Source organism: Convolutriloba macropyga, chromosome 2, assembly GCF_964194025.1.
Source record: "Convolutriloba macropyga chromosome 2, txConMacr16.3, whole genome shotgun sequence".
In the NCBI taxonomy this organism is placed as follows: domain Eukaryota; kingdom Metazoa; phylum Xenacoelomorpha; order Acoela; family Convolutidae; genus Convolutriloba; species Convolutriloba macropyga.
In genome coordinates, this window is record NC_134469.1 from 9,193,825 (window position 1) to 9,214,612 (window position 20,788).

The 20,788-nt window shown below is 35.9% G+C and overlaps 2 protein-coding genes across 4 annotated transcripts in view; one reads left to right on the top strand and one right to left on the bottom strand.

The window, feature by feature from the left end:
• Positions 1–20,788, top strand: part of LOC142356259 (serine/threonine-protein kinase MRCK alpha-like) — a 521,049-nt gene that overhangs the window by 327,305 nt on the left and 172,956 nt on the right. The window lies entirely within an intron of this gene.
• LOC142356298 (transient receptor potential cation channel subfamily M member 5-like) overlaps positions 2,917–20,788 on the bottom strand; it is a 57,519-nt gene continuing 39,647 nt past the window's right edge. For 2 of the 3 annotated variants that reach the window (XM_075408246.1, XM_075408240.1), the window contains exons 11-14: positions 10,629–10,828; positions 7,801–8,006; positions 7,003–7,178; positions 4,484–5,363 (exon numbers count right to left, since the gene is read on the bottom strand). In XM_075408246.1, coding sequence (XP_075264361.1) covers positions 4,594–5,363; positions 7,003–7,178; positions 7,801–8,006; positions 10,629–10,828 — 1,352 coding nt within the window. In that variant the 3' untranslated portion in view covers positions 4,484–4,593. Of the gene's footprint in view, positions 3,217–4,483; positions 5,364–7,002; positions 7,179–7,800; positions 8,007–10,628; positions 10,829–20,788 lie in introns of those variants that run through there. The other variant, XM_075408251.1, reaches the window with a different exon arrangement.

A 20,788-nucleotide genomic window follows, 5' to 3' on the forward strand; every position in this document is an offset into this window, starting at 1 on the left:
TTTATCGAAACCAGTGTTGAAGCCATTAAAATTTTGTTATTAAAGACTATTAAAAACTTTAAACTGACAAAAAAGAATTTTAATTTTCGTTTCATGATACTTTTTCATTTCAAATGGATCTTTTTGCAGAGGGTCTTTATGCAAAAGTCAACAAAAAGAAACAAATACTGACGAGAATCAAAAACTCCTGCATTTTTTATGAAAATACATTTCTACGCTCTAAAAACATCAATGAAATTGTAATAAAAAGCAAAAATGTTGTTTTGGGCACCCGGAACTTGATGAGTCCTGTCAGTAAAGAAACTAAGTTACATGTTGACGACAATGAGAACTAAAATTTCTCTAACAAATTTTATATGAAAGGTATCCCATTACCTGGATCAATGAGTAGATCCAATTAATCATCATCAGAAGCATTTAAGTTCTTTGATAGTGAACAATACTCAGTACAACAACAAAAAGCGAAAAATAAGAGAAAAATTGATAAATTTTGCAAGAGAACGGCTTTGCAGCCATTAACACTATAAGCTATTCAATGAGATCTTTAAAATTTATCTTTTCCTGGTTCTCTCAGTGCGATTGAGGCTCTCCTTATTTCAATCTTTTGGAAAGGGAACAGATAACAACCTCAAATATAGGCAAATATAAATAAATAACAAAGTTTCATGAAATTTTCTAGTAAGAAAGCCAAAAGACCATTAGTTAAATTTAAAACCACTATTAAGAGTTTTTTTCTCAAATTGGATGAAGTTCTGCCGCATATACAGCGAGAAGAAGCTATATGTGAACAGAAAAAAGATTAATATCAATCGGAAAACTTCAAAACTTCATACTTTTTCTTAAAACAAATATATTCAAGATCAAAAAGAGCTTCAGATAACACAAAAAGGCATTGCATTATATAGGTCCACCTATAGTTCTCAAATAACCCTAGACGATCTTTGATAATTACCCTGAAATCTTCAGGCTGCAATAACATGGCGAAAGGACGCAAAACAGAAGAAGTCAGTTAGAGTTTGCGAAAACAAACAGTCAAAGCCTTAAAAACTACGAGCTCCTCTCTGAAAGCATTTTTTTATATTTTGTTATAGACTTTGGCCTCTACTTGCCGTAAATAAAATCTTCGATTAATCGGGTGTTGATTCCGATTCAATTCTGTCAGTAATCAACATAAAAAAAACAAAAATGCGAAACCAACCAAAAAAATCCGAGTAACTATTGATTGTGAGAATCCAAGTTGAGTCCCAAACTCGGCCTGATTTTGATGCACATCCAACAAAACCACAGAATTACTCCATATGTTTCCGTATTAAGTCATTTAGCAGACTAATTTTTTCAATAAACCAAAAAAATAAAGGATGCGATTTATTTAATCATTGAGTTGATTTTCCAAAAACCAGGCAAAAATTTAATTCCAGAAGACTCCAATAGAAAGCGCAAGTACAACTAAAATTTTTTTTAGAGTTTTTCAAATTTGTGACGGCAGATGTTAGGTCTTTACTTCCGGCATGTTGAAACAGCTCGGGATGAAAAAACGTAATTGGCGCTATTTTTGGTTTAAGTAGAATGAACTCCAAAAAAACTAGCAAAACTATTAAAGAAATGACTCACATGAAACCAATCAGCAAATCTGCTCTATTCTTAACTGTAAAAACAAAAACATTGTTGTTAACAATTTTAGAAATTTCAGCAGAACTGACAAAAATTTTTCTCAGAAAACACGGAAATTATGAATAAAAACAACGAATTTCGTTCACTGTTCACAAAACTTAATACTTCTACAAATCCCTGTCAGACATAAACATCAAAAAGTCTTCTTGATTCCAGATTCTATGCCGGACGGGCTTTTTAAGGATACCAGTCTCAAATTAGTACGATGAATATATTGATCGGCCAAAAATGACTAATAACAAATAAACCCCATTTGAGTATATAGTTCCTCCCGCCACAAGTGGGTCAGAAACAAATGCAGTCACCAAATTACTCAAAAATGATATAAGGTGACATGCGTTAATTTGAAGAAGTGATATCTAGTTGGATTTCGATTAATGATTACCATTTTTTTCATTACTTTAGCAGCAGAAAATAATCAGCTGCTTTCAAATTGCTCAATTTCATCGCAGATTACAGCTAACCTTTTGTAAACTTACCCATAACAATTCAACGCAATTTTTTTAAGAAAAATTAAACTGGCATTTATCTTGCAATCTATTTTGCTTCCTAACCCATCTGGTCAGAAGATTCCCAAATTTGTTTCCGCTCTCCCCAGGTAAGAAGTTTGGACAGCTAAGAAGTGGAGAAATTTACTTTTATCGAGCAAGTTTTCTGTGGTAGAGTAACAACGGAAGTTTTCCAAACTAAATTAGGAAAAAACTCAACGATGAGCAAACAATTAAACCTGTTGCGATTGAGATCTTTTTCTACTAAATCCTTGCGGGCAATTATAGATAGAAAAAATGATCGCTTTCAATTTGTTGCACATGATAGCGGAACCGAGTGTTTTAGTGTATGAGACTGCCTGAGCTAGTTATCTGAAAGCTAAATAGAACGCCAATTGCAGGAAATATTAGTTATCACTTTATATAGCAATTCAACTGAGCCTCTTCCACATCCCCTCCTAAACTTCCAAAGTCTCAAAAGCCAAAGGGAATAAATTAAAGTACATTTTTGGGCTTATGGATGGTACTTTTCTTTCCTCGGCAGGTCTCGGGTAAAACCACGCATCTCTGCCGCATTCCAAATCACGCTAGACTATAGAGGTGAAGAAGCAGTTATATCAAAATCTTCTGGTTGGCACGAATTCCACGAGCGCAAAAATAATTTACCTGGCCTATAATTTTTTGTCGGCTAACAGAGTTTTTTCCCCAGCATTTTGATGAGACTGGCTGCATCGCATGCTGAACTTATCCGCTCCGGTACTTGCTCATGGCGTTAAATTATGACCGTCAAAATTTCTAGGCCAGGTAAATCTTCAAGTCCACCTTATGAAACAGCAAGACAGCCCGTAGAACTTGAAGTCCCCGATTTTTAAAGGTTTCACTTTGTGCCGTTATCGTAAGCTTCGATACCCAGACAGTAGTTAAAAGCCGCAGGAAACTTATCCGGAGGAAGGTGTAGACAATTGTCCTGAACTGTTGCAACTGACAACTATGTTTTTGCTGGATTGCGGTAGTTGAGAGTGATAACAGCTCAGCTTTCCCTTTTGAAATAGGACGTCTAAATAGATGAACAAAAACTGCTATTTCCAAATTCTCCTATATTTTGAAATGGTTGCAAAGCCGCAATCTCTCCGAACTGTTCGAAAGTTTGGGGAACAATTACTCTTCTATCGGCTTTTGACTTGTTGCTTTTATATCAGTGCAGACAATTGGGGCATCAAACGACCAAACGCCAATTCAACTTGATGAATTTGATCCTTTAATACCAATTCCTGTTTAATTGGTTGAGAAGCGTGCCTGTTCACAGAAAGAATCAGGCTGAAGACTTCCTAGAATATCTTCGAAAGTATTCTGCAGAAAAAAATTGAGCAATTTTTCAAGGACTTTTCAACCTTTGGAGCACCAACAAAATCTTTTTCGATACCAACGCGCATTGAGGATCATCCAAATATGCTAAATTGTTCGAAAAAATTCCCCTCTTAACTGCAACGCTTCCCTAGATTAGAGGGAACGAAATTAGCAAAGCCTGTTGCAGCACCTAGAATTTCGATACCAGCAGCGCAATTCCTTTTGACAATAGTATAGCAAGTCCCATAAAGTTGCAACGCAAGCGAACGTTCGAAAAACTCACGGCAGGCAAGGGAACAACAAAATGCTGATCTCTGCATGTTTTATAATCGAACTTCGACCTTTAAATGTTCGATAGCGTTGCAACTTTATGGGACTGACTATATCTATGCTATTCGTATAATAAACGGAACACAGTTCTTATTTAATTTTTCTCAGTTCTGAACCAATGTTATCTTCAGATTTCGTCAACGTTTTCAAAACTGCATTGAGCTTGTCTTGTATACCCGCCTCATACCAACGACTTTTAGAATGATTTGAAGATTCGTTTGAGCGCTTATGAGCGGCCATAGGGTCCATGAGAACAAAATCGGAGCCAAAAGATCTCTGTTGCAAACCCGATTCACTGCTAACGAATGAGTTGATGAAGAGGAGTTCGCAATGATGCGAGTAACAAAAGTAAACAGATGAAGTTAAACTAGAAATTAGTGACTTCGCTGCACTCAAGACAACTATACACATACAGTGAGGCACGTTTAAAAAAGTGCTGTACATCACTTGATGAATATGTTGTTATCTCATCCAGAAATTGCAGTTTTGGTTTGTTTCAGTTTAGTTTTTATTTGTAGAAAGTTGTTTGTGTTTCATTGCTAAATGAAATAAAAAACTTTTTTTCAGGTAAGTTTACCTTTTTCAGGTGTCTTTACACCTGAACAACCGATTACCTGAACATGGTTCAGGTAAATTTATCTGAACTTTTTTAGTGTGTTATTGCTTCAAGTTAGAACATTTCGATAATGAACACAAACTGAAAAGCGTGAGTAGAGTTTTTTGCAAACATTGAAATTTATATATGCTACCTTTAAAATTAGTACCGAGAGGCTTTTTGGCTTGTAAGTACAAAATAATTATAAAATGTCTTTTGTTCCATCTTTTTAGCTTTGAACAAATTTTGTTTTCGCTCCAACTCTATTGCTCGATCTTTTTTCCTTTTGGTCTTCTGGAAAACAGACCCGAACAGTTCGACAACAAATATCACGAAAAATATCGGTCCGGGGTAATTATATTTTTCTGAATAGTACTTCACAGCGACTCGGTAGAATATCATATTCCAATACTGGTCCAGATTATCGTTTATAACTGTGTAAGTATTGGCGAATACCGCAATTAGTAAATTGACCAACATCAAGTTAACCAATGTGGCGTAGGCCAAAAAGCAAATTAAAGCGAAAACCGGTCTGACATACGTCAATTTGCAATCCTGAAACAGGGTAGTTGAACTTGGATCGCAGTTTCCACTTTCTGCCAGACTTGCCAGAAAATTGTCGCCAAATATGTGCAGTACGGGTTTGAGAGCAATTCCGAAAATTACACTCCAAGTCGATTTCTCTTGATTTGAGAATAAAATGCTTTGTAAGCAAATTCCATAGCAGATAGTGAAAATGAGCACGACAACTATGAACACTTTCAAGTCGTAGCCCATTCGCTCCATCATTATGATGTAATGTCCGACTCCTTTCCATATAAGGCAGGAGCGAAGTAGAATTGCGTAATTGAGGAACACACTTATGATGTAGAAGACTTGACACAATTCGGAAGCTTCGGAAAAGTTGTATGTGAATGCATGGATAGTAATAGCTGAAACAAAATAAATTTAACAAATTCAGAACTATCCACAAAGTTTGTCAATTTACATGTACCCGGGTCGAGAAATTTTTCAAAAATTATGTAAGAAATGCGCTCACTTTTCAAAAAGTTCAGCGCAAAAAAACCTTACATAATAATGCGCTGAAATGTGCTGAAATGCGCTGAAATGCGTATAAACGTACAATAATCGGATAAGCATTACAAACGCTTGCAAATTGGCGCTTGACAATTTAGTTATGTCTCTGCATTGCTGTTTCACTGCAATTTTCTTGCGCAAAACTCACACACAATTTTCGAAGTTTTTGAGTTCAGAATGTCGAATTGCCAAAAAATCATGTAATTAATTATAACGAAAAAAAGTATTCTGCTAAATTTATATTGCAAGAAGTTCCTGAAAGTTTTTCGAATTCATTTAGACAAGGAAATCCCAAAACAATTTTTACACAATAATTCACCTGCACTAACGGTCTTGACTACCTGCAAAAATAAGATAAAACGCAATGTTAACAGATACGCTCACTGTCAAAAGTAAACGCACTCAATTTTCCAATGTGCATGATAAACTGCCTGTTATTGAAGTCAATTTCAGTGATTTTTTTTGGCCGTTTCTTGTTGTTCTTATATCAAGCGACGCATAATCATCAGACGTTTAGTAGATCTAAATTCAGATAGAACGACAAACTTGCTCACAGAGAAAATCCAGATAGAAATTGGCCGGCTTTCCGTTAGCAGTAGTGTAAGTTGCGTAAGTTGAGTCCCTCGTGAAATTTGTTCAGGCCTCAATACTGTTAATCAATATTTTATTTATGAGCAAGTTATTTTATTTATGAAAAATTTATAAGCAAGTTGAACAGATTTCGCATTGAGATGAACATAATGCTGCTAAAGAAAAACTGGCCAAAATCTATCTGGATTTTTCAATTAGTAAGCTTGTTAGTTAACCCAAATTTAGATTTTTTAAACATTTGATGATTATGCGTCGATGGATATAAATCTCAGAAAAAACTACCAAATTTATGTTGACACTAATTGTCAAAGAGAACCCGCAGTTTACCATGTTAAACTGCATTTTTTACTTTTTACTTTTGTAAACGAATAAATCTCAATGTGAACTCTACAAGAAGTTTCACAGTAAAAGGAACGTTGCCTGTGGAAATTGTACGAATTTCAATTTTTCTTTGTGGTAGATGGCAAGTTATCATGGCCTATTTTATGAATTTCAGAGGTAGGCAAGACCATAAGTGCAGGTAAATAATTGTGTAAAAATTGTTTTCGGATTTTTATTACAAGTTGGTGAAATTGAACTCTTATTCCGCAAAACTTTAGGGTGCTATAGCAAACCATAATATATTATGAGAACAAACGTATTGCTAACGAAATAAAACTGTTTATTTTCTCCCGTGAAAAAAACTTGTTTTCATCAGCCTGTTAAAACAAACTATCGCATATTTTCCTAATGATAACGGTTTGCATAACTAAAATGAGATGGGACTGTTCATTAAAAATTAGACAAATTAAAAATTAGACTATGCAATGACACGTGCTCTGTAACTGGGGGTGCATAAAGTACTGGGAATGGGGCACAAACGGAAAAGATCGAAAAGGTGACTCAGAAATGGTCATTACTTACCAAGTATGAAGAACAGACTGCTCAAAGTTGATTTGATCAGCCATTTATTAGCAGAATAGTATCTCTGCACACGGTGTCGCCAGTGAGCCTCCTCAAACCGCGCACACGATACCCAATCTTTGAACAAATTAGTCACACTCAACAGAAACAAAATCTTTTCAATTCTCGACAACGGTTCCTATAAAACTGTTTCCTCTGTCTATATGTATAACTATGTTACTTTATATCACAAAATGAGGTCCACAAAATGAAGTCGGGGACAGAGGGGTCGAGGACAGAGGGGTCCGCCGCCAACCTAGCTCATAGTCTGGACAAGTTCAGGTCATGCCATATGAGATTTTCGAATATATACTGTTTCGGCCTCCAACTTAGTGGGTATATACCTTTCACACCACCACGGCGCATGTGCCATTATTAAATAAAAATTTACTCTATTACAAAAAATAAATTGTAATTGAGGGCGTATTATCTGCACCCCCAGACGCAAGTGCCATTTTTTGCATAATGATTTACTATGTAATGACACGAGCTATGTAACTACGAGAAGCATGCATAACGTACTGGGGCACAAGCGGAAAAGATCCAAAAAAAACACTCATTTGTCAAGTTTGTGCCCCCCCCCCCCCCCCCCCCGTTACAGAGCACGTGCCATTAAATAGTAAATCATTAAGTAGAAATATGGCACGTGCGTCCGTGGGTGCAAATAATATGCTATCACATGAGCTTGGGGGGGGGGGGGGCTACGAACGTAAGAGATAACAAAATTTTTGTTCACGAGGGCGAAGGAAACAGTTCCGATCCTGAATTTCATACACCACTGTTAACATGTAACTTTGTGCGATGACAAATAACAGCTGGTAAGTTGTGTCGATTATGTATTTTGTGATCGGTGAGGTGTATACCGAGTAGAATAGGGTTCCCAAAGCTAAGCGAAGTCGTCTTTTGACTTTAGGGTCTATTGACTTCAGCTTCTGCTTCCGACTGGCAACTCGGTCAAATATCACCTGAAATAAAAAAAACCTTCCAAAAAATGAATGGGAAGAGAATAATGATCCATTATTTTAGTCTTTATGAAGAAAAATGTTTTTTTTTTCATGCTCAACTTTTTGACTGAAAATTTATAACATCTTTATGGTCCTCTTTTGGTCAAAATTTATGGTCCTCTTAAATTGCAATATTCTAAAAATTTAAAAATCATCACTATCAAAAACACGAGCGAAAATCCGGATTCATTCTGCCCCCCCCCCCCCCTCAACAAATTCTTAGTTGCCAAATAGTACGTTACCATGTAAAAAATAGCAAGATAGCGAGTAGGACTGGGGGCGTAAAAGTTATATGCCCACTAAGCTGGAAGGGGGGGGGACAGAAGAGAAGCAAAATTCCTTTAGTTTCTAGTAAATAATCCTTCGAGATTCTCAAATTTACTTTCAATGAGTGCATTCTATTCACTTTGTGAACTTTAACTACGTTGAGCTATTTTATGCACTTCACTGGACAAAAATCAGTCCAGTGGAAAAAGCAAGTACATTTCACTCAACCGAAACGTGATAAATGCTTACGAATAATTGCGTATAGTTCATAAACTCGTAAGTGCTATATTCACAGCCGCCGCATAGCACTTCAAGCTTATGCAACCGTGTTATGAAGTTTGTCTAGAAAACAGTAACGATTTGAGCGAACGAATACTTTTTGCATGTGCTTGGACAGAACAATCTAATTAGTCATGTTTTTTATTAATGAGTATACAATATAGTATACAAAAATTCATTGGACCATCAGGTGTTCATAATTAAAATAGCAATTTTTGCAGGTTTTTATAAGTGCACTTTTAAAGTAAGAATGAGCGTGGATAACGATGTATTGTATTGAATACAAGCAGTAGTTACAGTAATCAATATCTAATATAGTGCATAATTGGGATCTTTTCAACAATTGCCCCCCTTTTGCAAACGGGGGCTATTCTTGAATAGAATTCAAGTGTGCAATTCATTAGCCAATCAGCGACGACTAATAACTTTTCACGTATGCGCACACTATGTTAAACTGATGAGAATAAAAAACGCTATGCTAGGACAAATAGCCGAATTTTCGACTGGCGCGTCGGTGGACGCACTACACGCGCGCGGCTTCGCCGCGATTTCCGGATAACGACCCACAGGCATGACTGTGAACAGCGGTCCGCAATTGCGCTTGCATCAGCGGTCCCCACTGATGATCTAAGGTGTCGGCCAAGTAATAATGCGGTAAAGTAATCATGTGGTAATAAAAGGGGACAATTGTTGAAAAGATCCCATAATTGTATGTATTGCTGAAGTAAGGAAATAACCCTATAAAAAATAGGGTTACTTTTTAGACGTATTTAGCCGCCGCGCCCAGCTGAGCTTGTTATTCCAGGCGTCTCCTCAGCTGCTGGTCTCAAAATGCCAGCCCGCAGATTGTATCCATGCAGAGTGGGAAAAAGTAATTCTACCACAAATTTACTACTTTTTATAATGTCCGTTTACTCTTCTTGTTAGTTGGCATAGTAATGTTGATTATTTCACAATGTCAACGACATACACTAAGGCAATAGCTCAGTAGGATTGATTCAGATTATCATATAGCACTAAAAATGTAAATCCGTTTTGTACTGTATGTGGCATTGCCACAGCACTTAGAAAAAACGTACGAAGAAAACAATGAATGAATTGGCCAAATTTTTTGGCGCGTGCTTCAGACAAATGGTCTTCAACATTAAGATGGTCTTCAACATTTTTAATGGTCTTCAACATTAAGATGGTCTTCAACATTTTTAATTTAAAAACAATAAAGACTACTCTTTTGGTGGAGAAGCACAGAAAAAAATGACTTCAAACAACCGAAACCGGTCATAGAGAAATCCTTGATTTTGAGAGCAGCTGGTTAAGGTTAAGAAGGAAAAAAATTGTACTTCTATTTTGTTACAATATTTTAAATAAGGGTTAGAGGTTTCCTGTATTTCTAAACATTAAAATAACTTCTGAAGTACCTCATGCTCTTTTCGAAACGAACAAGTATAAATCGCTGAAGTAGTTTCACGTACTTATACCCGTTCAACCTTTGTAGACTCCACAAAAAATTTAGTGCAGAAACAAGCATTTTTTCCAGTCAGGCTCAATACAGTTCGTTCACAAGGAAAAAGTTGGTACACAGGCAATTGACAAATTTTCTTGGATTAGTCAGTGAAATCCTTTTTTGTGTGTTAATACATGGGATTGTATTCCAAAAAGATTTCTTGTACGTCTGTCTCTAATGCCATCGTTGAGGAAAAATAAACATATAAAATAATTGGAAATAACTGTCCTACCTATTTGTAACCGAATTCCAACACATGTAGATAAAAATTAATTTTCCGAATGATGAATTTAAAATTTTGCAAGCGTATTGGAAGCAATCTTGTAAAATGAAGCGAAAAGCTTTCTTATCGATAGTCCACATATTGATGTGGACTATCAAAATATTTTCTTGCTTTGACGACTAGAATCGGTCCAAAAAATAGGATTAAATTAAACCTGACACTGGTTAGTACCAATAACAGCCGGAAAAACTGAAAATAACAATGGGGGGAGGTGAGATCGAATGACAACAACACACAACATACAACACACCTGTTGAGCAACGACCCCCTTCATTTGGTAGAAAACTCCGCGGTAATAAGCTTTCCATGGTAGACTGATGGTGGTTGGAAATATCAATACTGTACACAGAAACACTCGCAGCCATGAAGTTGAGGGTATAATTCGCCCGTAGAACAATTCGTTATTTAGGTTGTTCACGGCATATTGTGCGAAGAAAACGTTGGACTCAGCTGAAATAAAAACAACATCTGAAAAAAATGCTCAATTTTAAGTTTTAAAAATTATTGCTAGAAAACGCACAGAAATATTGTTATATACGTGGAAAACTTATCAGGAAACTTTAAAGCTCTGAAGACCAAAGCTTTGCTCACTGAGCTCCATTTTCATTAAAACAAACAAAGTTCAAGTATCTTAAACGTCAAAAATTTTTCCTACATCGTAAATTGCGGCATCGATTATACATTATCACTAAGTTTTTGGCACCGCCATTAAGTTCCATAATCATCGGTTCTACCTTTAATATTTCTACCTTTGAGTAGATTCTACCGTTAAGTAAGTAATTAACTAACTAATAGTAAATGGGACCTATACTACTTGGTTGGCGTTTTAGGACCCCGTAAGTGAACGCACAACTTATCACATAATAACAATGACATGCCAATTAAAAACCCATAACTGGCAATGCCGGGGGGGGGGCTGGTCACGAGCGTCACTGGGTAGGGATTATCAAATTTGGCTGGGCTGTTACAGATCACACAATACGGGATCTCTTTATGTATGCCAGTCAAACTTGACAAAAGATATAACAAATCGAAGGCAAAGATATATGCCTAAGACCTGTCTGTGCTATAAGTCTCAATTTAAAATAGTTGGGGGGCTGAAAGTATTTAATTTATAAAAGAGTAAATATAAAATTACAGCTTACTAATTACCAGTTGTGTAGTGGTGAATTGGAGGTGAGCTGTTGGGCGATCGTTCACTTGGGTGTTTCTTCAGTTATGTTATTTGACGAAAAAGAAAGTTTTTAAAATTAAATCTGGAATTATTTGTCGAAGTTATTAAACAATTTTGTTCGACTATTTTATTGTTAAAGTGAAGTTAAATTTTGAGAAAATTGAAAGCAGTTGTCTGCTGCTTGTTTCTGGGAGTGATTTCTGTCTCTCTAATTTTATTCCGTCCCACTTCGCTGAGAGAAACAATTAATTCCTCTCAGCTCCGTTTGGGCCGATAGGGAGCGAATCACAAACTCACGTTCATAGTGAGGTGCTTCTTAATTTTCCTATTGGCCGAGAAGGCAAGAGAATTAACTCTTTTTTATCTCACGGAGAAATTATTGAAACTCCAAAAAATAATAAAAATCTAAAAAGCTGAGAGCATCAATTATTGATTTCGTAGGCGCCTGTTTTCTGCTTTTCCCCTCTTCTAAAACCGCAACAATTATGGTTTTCTTGGGGGCTTTTTATGAGACTCTATTGTCTTTTCCCCTGAAGCAATCTGCTTCATCTTTATTGAAATTGGGGGAAAAGATCTGCATTGCAACTGTCAAAAGCAGAAGTAATTTAAATCAAAAGAAACTGTGGTTTTACAGGCCGCCTACGTTCAACAATGTACATTTTCTATCCTGGATATAAGCGAGGAGATCCAGGCCTAAAGTTGTGTTATTTAAATAAGTCGAACTGAGTTGTTTAAATACTTGTGTACTGGTAGTCTTAACAAGCGTTAGTTCGTTTAGCGCGCGGCGAAAGAATGGTTAATTAGCGCCTAAATACGTTCGCTCTAATGCGGGATTAATTATCCGTTCATTTGTAACGGCTCTCGTAATACTACAGCTCACCCCGATTTTTAAGATAGAAAAGAAAATGATTTAAAAAAAAAATATATATACTGCATCGTATATAATTTTATTGCGTTTGGAACATATAAATGAGTTACTACAAGTTCAGATAGTTATGAAATTAATCGCAAAGGGCGATAATGGTATGCTATAAAATTAATCGCAAAGGGCGATAATGTTGTGCTGTATTATTCGAAAAATTCTGGGGGCAAAATGACTGGGCTTGGTACTGGACTGTCGCCGTCGTCCAATATATCAAACACTTCCACAACTTCTTCAGTTTGTATAGTCAGTTCCACAGGTGATGATGATGCCGCCATTTCCACAGGTTTTCTGTCTGTTTTCTTTTTGGCTTCTAGTTTGTGTCTTTCTTCTCGTTTATTTTTCCGAGTTTTCTTGTCCTTCATTTTTCTTAATTCGCGATTTAGCTCTTTAACCTTTTGCACTAGCTTCTTATTTTCAATTCCGAGCTTTTGATTCGCTGATGTGATTTCTAGATGTTTTTGAATGTACACCTTATTCAATTGTTTTAGATTGCTGTCTTCAGTCTTCTGAAGTTGTTTTGTAATCACATACTGACGTCTCCAGTAGTCATCGCTGGTAGTTTTTTTCCTTCTCATTGCTCTCCATTTTGAGGTTCTCAAATTTTATTTGCAATTCTTGTAGTTCCGTTTCTTTGATGAAGAGCTCTTGCTTGAAGCGGTTGTTTTCTGTGATGAGACTTTCTTTTGATGTTTCGCTACAATGGTCTTCTGCTGAAGGGAACGCGGTTATAGCATCATAAGGGACGTTAATGTAGACATCTAGCTGGTGATTTCTTACGTTATACGTTTTCGTTTCTGGATCTCTGTTCTTTATCCTCCACGTGTTAGATTCACTGCTTAGGCTAAAATGTTTTACGAGTGGCAATTCGTCCGATTTCATGAAGCAATCCTCATTCGTAGCATCGTTTCTAACTTTCACCCGTTCTAATGTTGTAAATTTGTTGTAATTTGCTTTGAGCGTGTATTTCAGATGGTTGAGAAATCTCGGGTTCTCAGGATTTAGGTCTGCCTCTCTGCTTCGTTGTACGTTCAAGCAGTAGTGTTTGTTTTTCCTATCTTCCTCAGATAAGAGGTCATCAATGTTGGCTAATTTTCGGATCTTTTCCGCATGGTTATTATTCAGAAATTGTGAGGGGCATCTTTTGCGGTTTATTTTCCAGTTAACTTCAGGGTCCTACTGGTTAGAAGTTGATGGAGTGTCCAGTTGTGGTTTAATGGGTGCAAACGGGGGAGTTGATGTTTTGCTTGGATGGTCATTTTTCCTAATTTGATTTGGGTGTGCTGCAGATTGTTCGTGGGGAGTGTAGATTGTTCGTGTAGAGGACATGTTGACAGTCTGATTTTGATCAGTTGTGGTGATCACACTCTTAAGTGTTGCTTGGCTGTTCATTGTGATGTGTGGGATCTAAAATTATTTTTGATTATTTTTCCTGTGTCTTAATTATCACACATTATGTTCTCTTTCAAGTTTGCAATTGTATTGCTAATATATTCTATTGTAAAAAATGTTTTTGTAAGATTTTGTTGCTAACTGCTTTACTTAAAAATTATAATGCTAAATGCATTTGTTATTAAAGTTTGGTAGAAAAGTTTTTGTTTTGCTAAATGCAAAGTTAATTTTAATAAAGGGAGGGGGGCAATAATAAAAAAATTTTTATACTTATGCCAGGCGGGCAGCCCTGGCACAAGTACGTCTTTCTCCGCTGCCCGGAGGTGTGAGTCTTGGGGCGTGCGTCACACTAACACGGCTGCAACGACCCGTGCAGCTGGGGAGACAACCTTGCTTTAGCTGAAAAAAGGAAATTTTTCGGGTCGTTTTGGGAAATTTCAGTTATCGTGTTAGTGTTCTGAATTATTTAGGTTCAAAAGCCAGGGGGGCAGGCTGGAGAAAGCTGAGGTAACCCCTTCCCGAGGAAATGTTAAAAGAGGGAAAAAAAATCGTTTGGGCTTGAGTTGTTTTTGGTTTATTAGACAACGTCGTCTAAAAAATTTTTGCAAATGGGACATTTTTTCTGCTTATTTATGCACACTCGACAGAATCGGTGTTCGTCATGTTGGGAAAAATGTGGGTGTTTTGTTATTCCTAATTCTGTTTTCATTTTTTTGCATAAATTGCATCGGAAGTAGGATGTGATCAGGACGGGAAGACAAGGTCGAAGACAGATGGGACATTTAGGGTTTGGGTATCTTTTAAAAAATGCTTTTCTGCAAGGAATACATACATAGTGGGGATTTTCTTTGGGGAATTGCTTGTGTAGTTTTTCTACAATAACGGTTTTTCGTGAACATATAGGGCAGATAATGTCCTTATGGGGATAGAACCAACGGAAACCGTCGAATAGGGATTGTGAAAGACCCATCGAGTGACTGTTCTCTTATTTTCCTTAGATAGAAACAGGAAAACCTTTGAGAAACTGCAGTAGGATGAGATTAATGAGGAACGATATGGCAAGCAAGGTAATTAGGATTAGGATAAATATTTTTGTGGATAGGTCTAGATTGGTCATTTTTAGTATCTGGAGAAAATTTGGCGAATTGCGGAAAGGAGGTAGTTATTAATAAAAAGGGATATTGCCAATGCGCATAAGAGAACAAATAGAAGAATAAACAATGTTATGGGTTGCATTTTGTCAATTCAATGAGTAGTGCAGAACTAGGGTGAAGGAGGTGACTTGTTCCTGGTAAAAACTGAGTTGAATTAGGGATATCGATTGGATTAAAAATAAAACTAGGGAAGGAAGTAAAATTTTGGATGTTCTTGAACTCATTTTAGATTATGTGGTTGTTTTTTCGCAACGAGGGCATAATTTATAATCTTCTACGCAAAATTTACAAAAGTTGACGGGCTTATGATCACTGTGATGAAACGTTTTTGCAACAGAGTATTGAAATCTTGTTTGTTTGCAAATATCACATTGAAACCAGTTAAAGATTGAAAAGATGACATTAAATTTAGAGCATTTAGGACAAAAATCGTAGCCCATATCTTTTATAACATATTGGTAACAGAGCAGACACATTACGTGGGGTAGTTCGTCAGGGGGGTTCTCGTGTAATTTCTTGAAAACAATTGTTTCACGTCTGCAGCATAAACAAATTAATGAGACCGGTTTGGATTCTATAGTATTGGTTTCTTTGTCAGTTGTATTCATTTTTGGAAGATTGTTATTGGAGGGGATTATGGGACTGGTATGGTTGGAGGTTTTGGTTGTTGATTATTTTGGGATTTCATTGCTTGGTCTATTACTAATATAACTACTAACATCAAAAAATTGAAAGGAATACTTACAACAACGAGGAAAACGGTTAAAACGAAGGAGAAGGCTGCTGCAATAATCATAAGGGCCATTAATAAAAAATCAAGTACTTTGGGGATAAACATTTTGGATAATTTGTGAAGGTAGTTTTGAATTAAGGATTTTACCACGGGTTGTTTGGGTCAATTGTTTGTTTGCATAAGGGGCATTTAGTAGTGGTGAAGGTCATACACTGCAAACAAACTGATTGTTTTGGGTGAAAATCTCTGAAGTGACTGTGGCAGGTGGATAATTTTTTGACTTCTTGACAAGAATCACACTGGAAATAATGGCAATGACTGATTGTATAAATGGGAGTTACGCAAATGGGGCATTTAGGTTGGTTCCAATATTTAAATAATTCGTTTCTACAAGGAATGCAAGCAAAATGGGGGGGGGCTGACCATTTGGGTTTTTGTGCAATTTTTTGAATTGACGGCAAGGGAGATAACAAACAGGGCATTCAACTTTAGGGGTTGTATCAATTTGAGGTTGCTGAGACGATATTTTCAGAATGTTTCCCATTATAAGGACAAATTAGAAAGATCCGGGTATACGAGTTCTAATCCATGGTGTTCAAGTTCGTTGGGGATAGTTACATTTAAATCTGCAATAGCAAAAAAGAAATTCCAGTGTTTCTCGTTTGGATAAATGTAATAATGATTAATGGTACCGGTGCTTAGGAACATATAAGTTATTTTGATACATGCTTTATATTGTGTAAAACAGATAGTAAACCATCTTTCTGCTTTAACAATTTTAACTTTTTCCTTACCAATGAACAAAATCATTTTATTTTTAACAGTTTGAAAAGAAATGAGGGAAAAAGAACAAATTGATCAGAAAAAAAAGGATAGAATTTATGAGCAAGGGAAAAAAAATATTTTTTGGGGAGAGAAAGTTATGTGAAACAATTTACTTTACTGAAGAGCGCCCAAATTGACTGGGAAGTGCTCTTCGATATCAATGAGTGCGAGAAAGAATTCCCAGTGCATCATTCCCATTGTTACTCGAGTAGAACCCTCACATCCACGCTCGTAGTCTGTATAGTGTATAATTATACAGGGTTTAATCTCTGCTGTGGAAGTTTCAATGAAAGATCTCTCGAGGGACTCTACTTTGACTAGGCGCTCACCAAAGTGGAACAGCATTATAGAAGATCTAAATTAAAAGGGATTTTAGAACCATTTAAAGCTTGGGATATATTTATAAAGAATGTCCAATAGGGGGAAGATGGTGTTAAGGTAATGGTTCCATCAGTCCAAGTGTTTAAATATTGAAAATGGAGTATTAATTGTGGGATTACTCTGTTGCTTTTTGTCGTGACAAATGATTTTTCAAAAAATTGTATTTGTATAAGGCAGTTTTGGTATGAGAATATCATTGCTGCTTTTAATTGTTAATAGTTTCCAATTCTTTAGTAATGAAATCGTTTTGAGAACAATCACTTTTCGGCAATTCAAAATAAAGATTGTGAGGTACACAGTTTGGGTTTTCTAGAATAAAGAGGAAGAATTTCCAATGAACTGAAAGAGGATTAATACTTATTAAACAAATTTTTTCACTTTGGATTTCTTTGAGCGTTACTAGCATAGTAGGTACAGGAGTTGGGTATGCATCAAAAGATCGTTGAATTTTTTGTAACTCTACAAATTTATTGTTAACTGCAAATATCATAGTTTAGAACGATACCTAAGCAATGTAGATTGGATGTTGTACTTGAAATACCGAGTTCTCTTTGAATGCTAGAAAAATGGTGAATTCGGCGAACTGAGGATGAGTAATGAAAATAGTTAAAAGTCTGTAAATATTTGTCATGGGTTTTTTCGCGAAAGTCATTATACTTATAGCGGAAACATAGTATACGGCTAATAGCTCAAAATTTTGGTTTCCGATTCTGATTTGTAAGTTTCTATTAGTTAAATGAATCATTTTGCTGATCTAGCTCATTTGGCAGACTATTAGGGTCGAATTGTGCTAAATACACGAAATAATTCCAATACAACGAATGAGGGGTTAAAATCACAGTATCGTTTTCCCAAGTGTCCCAAAACTCAAAATTTATAACGATTTGAGGGAAAATGTCTCCGTGATTTTCTTCAAAAGTTTTCTTTATTTGATAAATTGTAACGAGTCTATCTTGAAACAAAAAGTACATTAATGGAAGCGTTTTAGTTGTTAATTAACTTATTGTTCTTCATTTCAAAACTATGTATAAAAGTATGTAAATGTAAAAAAAAGGATAAAAAAGGGTGTGTCAATTATTTCTGAAAAGAGGATTATTGACAACGATTGATAATTATAGATAATATATCAATCGGATTCACTGAGGCAAAATCGGAGTATGGGAAGAGTGCAGGCAATAGCTAGATAGACATAGTTGCGATTACATAGTTGAAAATGGATTATAAGAAATAAAAAGCAAGGAAGGAATCCACACATGTCTCTTACAGGAAAAGTCAAAGTCTAATAATATTTTTCTTCAGATGCTTTGAAACAATTTTGTATTCGACTCCAATGTTTACAAAAGTAATTGTGTCATCAATCAGGGCTCTTAACAATGAGAAGTATTGAAAATTTGAATGCGGTACGTCCAAGTCTATAATGTCACTGAAGTAGAAAGATGCAACTCTAATAGTTACAGTAGTTTTTAAATCGGAAAGACTTGAGGATAATATCTGTCCGGTGTATTGTCTAAATCGAATGAATAAAGCGTTAGGCTGTTTTATGAATTTGGGTTGCATAGCATAGCATCCTTGAGGTGTATCTAAACAAGATATTAATTAACTTATAGAGTCTAATACAAATTTTTTTTTTTATTTTTGAGACAAATTATTTTTTTATGAAAAAGATGATTTTTTTATTAACAGCTTTAAGGAGGTGCCACCACACTTCGAATGGTTGTATCATTTTGTGGTTGTGGTTGATGTGACGCCAGATTTGGGTATTCTACTTTATTATTTTCTGTATGACAATGCTCATCAACTTTATTTTCTCTTGGTTGATCCTCAACGCATTTGTAAGTTTTTTCTATGGTGCTGTAAGGTTGATAATTACTAAGCGGTAAAAAATGATTGTTGTTCTGTGGGGCCGACGGTTTGGTTTCGTTAGAGAATACCGGTGTAAAGAACGATAAGATACAAAGATTATATGTTGCTCCTAATAGAATTTTCCAAAAACCCATTGTTTTGTTGGATATTTTGTGGATTTCGAACGCTCTTATGATTGTTACGATTACATCAGTTAAGAATTTTATGCACAAGAAACAAGCAAAATAAACTCCAATTTTTTCCAGATAAAAAGTGATGATTCCAAAAGTGCCTTTGAACTGGTCTGTAAAAAATGTAGGTGAAAGAAGAGAATCTAGATAAATTTGTCTGTTAATTCCCATTGCTGACGCATAGATATCTTTTTGAGAATAGTCTATGCTTCTTCCTTCTAGAACTTCTCTTGAAATTTTTGTCAAAACAGATTTTGAAGCTTCCGAATGCAAGATATTGTCCCAAAACGATTTAAGTTGATTTGGTGTGTAAATTCCGGCACGTTGCGATTCGTAACCGGTAAATTTTGGAATAGAACTAATAACTCTTGAAGAGAATATTTTTGGCGGTTGTAAAGGAACAGGTGCTGGCATCAAATGGTACCATGAATTTTCATTATCAATATCTAATTGGTAGGCATTTTTGTAGCCTCCAACACAATCTACTTCGTTTGCAAAAGGGTAGGTTTGTCGAGTAATTGGGTCGACGAACATTGTCCTACCATCATAATGAATAGGAATCCTATCATAACACTGTTCAAGAACCTGAAGTGGTGAGTTTCGTTTTGGACAGTGGCACAGCCAACCTATGCTACCATCTGTGTCTAAGAACATCGAGCTGTTGCCGGTTAACATATATCCAGCTAAACGATTGTTTTGGATAGCCTGCATTAGTATCATTTGTTTTTGAGTTCGGTCAAGTTCGCATTGTTCTATGACCAAACCTTTCCATGCTTGTTTTATTTGCATGTAATTATGATATATGACAAAATCCATTTTTACCGCAAGGTTAAGATCATAGTCTAACTTGTCTTTGTCTAAGTGTTCCCATGCAACAAAACCATTGTCGGATGTTCGGATCTGTTCATCTGAAGGCTTCCTATTAAACCCATTTACACTTAGGCTATTGTCAGGTTCAACACGAAGTTTATGAAAAAATTGTTGAGTTTTTGTTTTATAAGGTTTGCCAGTCTTCATATTAAATCCGCCTTTATAAGAAACATATAAAGAATCTAAATTTGTTCTGTAAATAAATTCTGGTTTTCCACACACCTTTTCTTTTTCATCAATTACTCTAATTTTTATGTCCATTTCAGCAGGAGAATACGTTCCTGGTCCTTCATAGGGCGTCTCCGATTTTTCATCACTCACTATGAAATACTGTACGTTACCAAGTTCGTTTTCATGTTTTAGCATTATTGCGTTTTGTGAAAATCTTTTAGTAACTATACAATTTTCCGGTGCCTCCCAATTGTATGCAAAGGGGTCGAGTGATGTCGAATGACAACCTCCTTCTGAGAGGGCACAAGGAAGTTTTAGTCCTTGACTGTTATAGACAGTTCTGTCATTAAGATCAATATCGAGTACAGTTTATTGCATCAGGGTTTCAAAAGAGAAGTGTTTAATTTGACCACGATTATCACAAGATGTTGATGATTCACCTTCAAGATCAACTCCCTGGTTTTTATAGGAGACAGTTTTTATTCCATGTTTTATGTCAATTTCCATGTCATCATCGTCAAATTCAGTAACAGTAATTTTTCCAGTTTTATTAGCATTTAGGCATTGTTCGGGTGAAACAATAATATCGTATGTTATTATTGGAGCGTTGTGTACAATTGATGAATGGGAAAACATACCACAATTATAACGAATGAGCATTGCAGTGACTTTGCACATAAGAGCTTTAACAAAGGTCCGATAGGACCGTTGATAAAGTGTTACATGTGTATCAACCATCTGAATATTTTCGGGTG